Source organism: Vicugna pacos, chromosome 16 (assembly GCF_048564905.1).
Source record: "Vicugna pacos chromosome 16, VicPac4, whole genome shotgun sequence".
Lineage (NCBI taxonomy): Eukaryota > Metazoa > Chordata > Mammalia > Artiodactyla > Camelidae > Vicugna > Vicugna pacos.
The window spans coordinates 58407912-58413801 of NC_133002.1; the positions used below are offsets into that span (position 1 = coordinate 58407912).

At 57.2% G+C, this 5890-nt stretch overlaps 1 protein-coding gene across 1 annotated transcript; it reads right to left on the reverse strand.

Moving 5' to 3' along the window:
* Positions 1-59: 59 nt before the first annotated feature.
* Positions 60-5259, reverse strand: MRPL38 (mitochondrial ribosomal protein L38). The gene is made up of 9 exons (XM_006199399.4): positions 5031-5259; positions 4727-4906; positions 3278-3412; positions 2983-3191; positions 2388-2460; positions 2172-2217; positions 1023-1181; positions 637-773; positions 60-434 (listed from the first exon to the last, which is right to left on the reverse strand). The coding sequence occupies exons 1-9, from the start codon at positions 5095-5097 to the stop codon at positions 298-300; spliced, it is 1143 nt and encodes a 380-aa protein (XP_006199461.1). The 5' UTR covers positions 5098-5259; the 3' UTR covers positions 60-297.
* Between the last annotated feature and the right edge of the window lie 631 nt (positions 5260-5890).

The window sequence follows — 5890 nt, forward strand, 5'->3', positions numbered from 1 at the left end:
AACTGCTTTCGGCTGCCACGCACCTACAGTACTCACCTAGGCCTCCACGAGGCTCAGGGCTGGTTCCAGCAAGAGTCTTTATTCATCTCCTCCCACTGCCACCCACTGTCACCCCCAGAGAGCCTTCTTTACTCCCAAGCCCTGGGCCTGCCGGGAGGGCGGCAGAGGCGCTGCCTCAGGCAGGGCCGAGAACCCCAGTGCTTGGCCCCGGGGGCTGTCTCCATTGCTCTTGCCTGCAGAGCTTGACAGGGCGGCCTGAGAGGCCCAGTCCACTGAGGTGGGTGGCACTCTGGCCACTCAGTAGATGCCATAGGTGGGCTCGTGACTGTCCCGGTACCGGTCCAGGTAGCGCAGGGGCTCCCGGTGGGGGAAGTGCTTCTGCTTCGGGTGGTACGGGGGCGGCCGCACAAACTCAAACACTGGCTCTCGCATTTCTACAAGAAGAGCGAAGGGGCATGAGTGTGGGCTGCTGCTGGCCCGAGCCCCTCTCTAGTCTGCTAGGTGGGATACCCAGCCAGCCCACCCCAGGAGCTGCACACCTGCCGGGGGCCCTCTCCTGACAGGCCCTTCTCCTGGCGAGTCGGGTCTGTGAGCTGAGGCCAGCCTCCGCTCTCCCCCAGCCCCCTCTGCCCTTACCCAGAAGATGGTGGAAGACGTGGGTGACCGAGTCATCCCAACGGCACTGGAAGAAGGCCAGGCCAGCTGGAGTCATGGCATCTTGGTGTTTCTTGTAGAAATCAAAAGTGTGGAAGGTCCGCTGGGCAAGCTGGTAGCTACAGGAAGATGGGGAGCATTTGAGAGTGGGGAGGGGGGAACCAGAACCCCACACCCTACCTCCAGTCCCACAGGCAATCCTGAGAAGCCCCTTAGGGTCTGCCTAGCACAACTAGCCTTCTGCGCACCTCAAGGTCTAAGTTAGGAAAGAGGAGAAATGAGCAAGACTGACCATTGCTGGGAAGCTGGCCTAAGGCTGGGGGGACTGCTGTGTGTGGTGGGGGGATCGGGAGAGGTGTGCAGATTACCAGGGCGAGGGCCGGGTGTCCCCAGAGAAGTCGACTGGCTTGTCTTGCTTGAAAAGCAGGAAGACAAAGCGGTGGAAGCCGGTGCCCTGGGCAGGGAAGGGAGGCAGGTAGGGACACGTCTCCTGTCCTTCAGCCATCCTGTTGCCTGGGATGTTGGTTCTGGCGGGAGGAAAAGCATCTGTTAGCTGCCACTAGAGGGAAGTGGCAGCAGGAACGTCCTCACCTCTGTGCTCCCTCAAGACTGATGAACCCCCTGGGAGGACAGACCATCAGGTGATCTCTGTTGTACAATCCGGCAGGAAGCAGAGCTCTGCAACCCTCGGACGGACTGCAAACTTGTGGAGGGAGCAGCAGGGGCTTAGAGACTGAGGGCTAGGGTCCCAGGACTGTCAGGTTGACAGCAAGGGCAAGCAGGCTGTTTACGGGGCCTGGGGAGCTGGTGGGGCTGCCACAGCCATTCAGCAGGAGAGCCATGCCACCTAAGGCTACTTCTCTCTCTGCTTCCTGAAGGCTCTGGGTTTGTCAGGCAGTGTTTGCCCAGCCCGGCACTGGGAATGGCCACTGGGCCTGCCCCAGGTACAACTCCTCAGAGGCTCCTGCTGTACACGTTGGTATATGCAGTTAAATAAAAAATGACAGAAACCAGCCTGAGTCACTCATCCCAATTAGCTAGAAGTCCCAAAGCTGGGTCACCTGCATGACCTCTGCCCTCTAGCCTGATGCTCAAAACCAAAGGCCAGTGAGAAAACAAAGGTAGCCCAGACTGGGCATGTCACAGCTGCCAGAGGCTTGTCATGGTCCTTTTCCCATTTGACTGTCACAGAGCCCCTCAGGGCAGCTAAGGCACGTGGTGGCATCATCCTAGTTTCACAGGCGAGGAAATGAGTTCAGGGAGCCAAGAGGCCTGTGGGAGTGCCCAAGGCCATTGCCTGCTTTTTCTTCTGTACCTGTCTTCAGCCACTGGATCACAGGGCCCCTGATGCCCTCAGGAAGCAGAGGTGAGGAACCACCTCCAAGGGTGGGAGGTTAATCCAAAACCGCACGGATACTCCATGGTGGAACCAAGACTTAATTGCAGTTACAGCTCTTTCTAGGATGCCAGGGACTCCTCCAGAGCTCCTGACCCAGCCTCCTGCCCCAGGTACTCACACCAGCCAGTGGACATATTCGGCATCCGGTTCCAGCAGGTGTCCATCTGCACAGAAACACACCCTGCTGACTGAGGGCCCTGCTGCCCCTTCCCACCTCCTTCCTTGGAAGGAACTGGGGCTGGAGCTCTCTGCCTGGCCCGGCCCCCAACTCCCCGGAGCCCTGGCTCATGGAAGGTGAGGGAGGCAGGAGTCCCAGTGAGCCCCAGACACCTACCCAAGTTGGTGAGCAGCAGTGTCCACATGGAGCCCTCATCTGCCTCATAGGTCACTTCTGGGGCCTGGGCAGCCTGGGGGAGAGAGAGGGAACTGTCACCCCCAGCAGGGATGGACAAACTATTCTAAACAGATCTTCCTTCTGAAGGGCAGGAGCCTGAGGGAGCCCTGAAGGGAGAGCCCATTCTGATCCAAACGCCCTTGACAGCCCCTCAAGGTGGGCAGGTGGGCAAAGAGAGACCTATGGAAGGAACTCTGCCATTGCCTATTCAGAGATCTGAACTACAAGAAGGCCCATGTGTTGGCAGCCAGTGGCTGGGAGAGCACTGTGAAGACAGAGGGTATGTATGCCAAGTGTGCCCAAGATGCAGCTTCATTTTCTGTCATTTTATAATTTTTCTTTGTAATTACTGTACGCTGGTGCTGTTTACCAAGAAATTAAAAAGAGGAGACAGAGAACAAGAACATCCCAGATCAGTCTAAGCCAAGGCTGCGCTGGCACCCTTGACCACTGTAACCACCACCTCTATAGGTGCTTTCAAAAAGGAGTTGTCTGTGGCCCGTGGTGGGATGCGTCTGTCACAGGCTGCAGTCACCTCAGTTGGTGTCACCTCGTTGCCATGGTACACGGGCATCAGGTTGTGCTCGCCCACAGCGTAGGCCACCTGCAGGGGGACTCGGGGCACGAAGGTGGCCCCGCCGAGCAGGTCGCGGTAGAGGCCGTAGTATTCGGCCAGACGCTGCTTGTGGTAGGGGCCACAGGTCTTCTCCCACTCGGCCCGCACAGCCTCCAGGGAGATGCGAGCTGGGAAAGAATGATGCCAATTAGGATGCAGTTTAGGGGCAGGGACACACCCGGGTCCCAGGCCCCTGGCCCCTGGGATGGCTTACTTGTGCGGAGGCGAGCAGCCCGCTCCTCCTCCACGTTGGCCCGCAGCTCCTGGAGGACCCGTTTCCGCTCCAACAGCTGTTGGGTCCGGGAGACCTTAGGTGGAGGCAGCCCGATGTCAATCTTGTCTTTGGGATCTGGGAGGGAAGATGTATTGGAGACAGTGGTATCAAGTCTTGGTTAAGCTGCCTGTCCATACCTAGTCCTCTCACTGGCCAAGCTCTGCTGCTAACTCTAACTCTTTAGTTCACAAAACTAAAATTTACTGTGTGGTAGGCTTCACAGACCTGAACGGTGTCCAGCTGCTAAGCAAACTGGATACAAATCGAGACTATTTTCTGATCCCTAAACCAGGTCGCATCATCTAAGTCATGGGAAACAGAGGCAGACGGTCATCCCAATTGGAGTTGGGATCACCTCCAAGCCTGTTCACAGCTGGCCATGGGCTCACACCTGTGTCCCTGGCAGAATTAACAGCTGAAGCTAGAAGGACTTAAAGAAGCACTCCTCACACTTTAATGGACAAACCATACAAGTTACATAGGAAACTTGTTAAAATTCAGATTCTCCATCTGACCAGTAGGTCAGGGTAGGGCCTGAGACTCCGCATTCCTAACAAGTTCCTAGGTAATGCCCATGTTTCTGGTCCCAGAACACACTTTGAGCAGCAAGGCCTTAGAAAACTTTCAACCCCTTTTCCTATTTACATTAGACAGTAACAGTAAGAAACATGGCCCTCAGCAGGAATATTAGTCTAAGAATTCCAATGAACTGTCTCCTTTAATCCTCACAGCGATTTTGTGACACAATCACTTTATTTTATAGTGGAGGAAACTGAACGTCAGGGAAGTCACTCCCAACAGGCTGACTTGGGTTTAAATAAGACTATGTGGATTCCCTGCCTGTGCCCTTAACCAATATTAAAAATGCCTTTGTCAATGTTTTCTAAAAGGACACATTCAGTAATTCCCTCAAGAGCAGGGTCCCTGCGTCACCTTGTCCAGGGCTTTCAATTTAATTCAGCAAAGTACTGCACACCTACGTGCCAAGCACTGCATGGGTGTGAGGGCCAACAGTGGTCAAGATAGGCAGGATCCCTGTCCTTAGGGGCACAATCCGGGAGGGAGACAGTGAAAAATGTCAGGATACGGTGTGTCAAGGTCACATGGATACTATTAAAGCAGCACGGAGAGGCGTTCTAACCAGGAATGGCGGGTGTGGAGGCTGATCTGGAAAGGATTTTAGGAGTAGACATATCTAAGGTGGAACTCTTAACAGTGAGGGAAGGTAACTTTTCAAGTAGGGAGACCAAAAGGTGTCAAAAATCCTGGTGGGACTAAACTGCCATCAGTGCGCGCGGGAAGCCAGGCAGGCCGGCCCCCTCCGCCAAGCGGGAGGAGGACGCGAGTCCCGATGCCGGCGCCCACAGCCCAGCTCCGGAAGCCCCGCACCTGACTCCTCCCGGAAGTGCTCCCGGTAGGTCCGCCACCAATGTGGTTCCCGCGCCTCCTGCTCCGCCTGGCGCCGGTAGCGGTCGAAGCTGCGGTACTTCTTCAGCCGGTCTAGGTTGCTGACATCGATGTCCTCGTTGGGCATCGGCCCCAGAGGAGGGGTCCGGCGGCTCAGGGCGGCTGCAGGCAGAGAGCAGGACGTCAGGCCAGGCCCCACAGAGGCCGGGGGCGGGCGCTGGCTCGAGCCCCAGGGTTAGGGTACACGGGGACCTTCAAGAGCCCTCCCCACCCCCAGAACCCTCACCTGAAGTGCTGAAGCCCCGCCACCCCCGACTTCCGCACAGCACGGCTCGCCACCAGGGCGCCGCCATTTTCCCCTTAAGGCCCGTCAGAGACGGCAGGAGAGCGCCTGAGCGTACGACAGAGGCCACGCCCCTCAAGTCCCGCCCCCGCGTCCCAGTAGCCGCGCCTCCGCCCAGGCCGCGGAGCCCTCCGTTCCGGGGTCCCAGGGCGCCTTCCTCCAGGCTGAAGGTAGCTACGGGCCCTGGGCGTGCCCAGTGGGCGGCGGGGCGGAGCCGCGAGCAGTCCGGGCCGCCGCCCCCGGCCAGCTACCGGGAGGCGCCACAGACTGGCGGCGGTCTGCCGGCCGGGCAGCGGCGCTTTCCCGTTGCTGCTCTCAGGGGTCGCCCCACCCCTGAAGGAGGCAACCTGAGCACCCCCAGTGGTGCAGCAGCACGGGCAGGGGGAGGGGTGATAGCAGGGATTCTGGAGTCCCCCTGCTTGGGTTCAGATTCCAGATTGCGACCTTCTTGTCTGTCTTGCCGTTTTATTTGGAAAAAAAATGCAGGCAGTGATGGTGCTTACCTCATAGGGTTGTTAGAAGGACTTAATGAATTAACATATATAAAGCATTTTCGGTGGTATATGTGTTAGCTGTTGATCACCTCCAGTTTACTGTTATCCACACTGCAGCAGAAGTGACCTGGTTAAAACCGTGTCTGTGCCTAAACCCTTTCAGAACTGTGTTGCGCTAACAAGATAAAATTTGGTACCCCAGGTGATCTGGACCCTCTTCCGCTCTCGCCTCTGTCCTGGAACTCAAACTTCCATGTATCCCAGCAAAGGGCTCTTGTGCCCGTGGTGTAGAAAGCCGAATTCTGATGG

Excerpts from the sequence above, each read along its gene's own strand:
- MRPL38 (XM_006199399.4), bottom strand. The coding sequence starts at position 5,097 with ATGGCGGCGCCCTGGTGGCGAGCCGTGCTGTGCGGAAGTCGGGGGTGG. Across the intron at positions 1,182-2,171 it reads GAATATGTCCACTGGCTGGT|AACCAACATCCCAGGCAACA; the intron begins GTGAGTACCTGG and ends TCCTCCCGCCAG. Across the intron at positions 435-636 it reads CGTCTTCCACCATCTTCTGG|AAATGCGAGAGCCAGTGTTT; the intron begins GTAAGGGCAGAG and ends CTCTTCTTGTAG.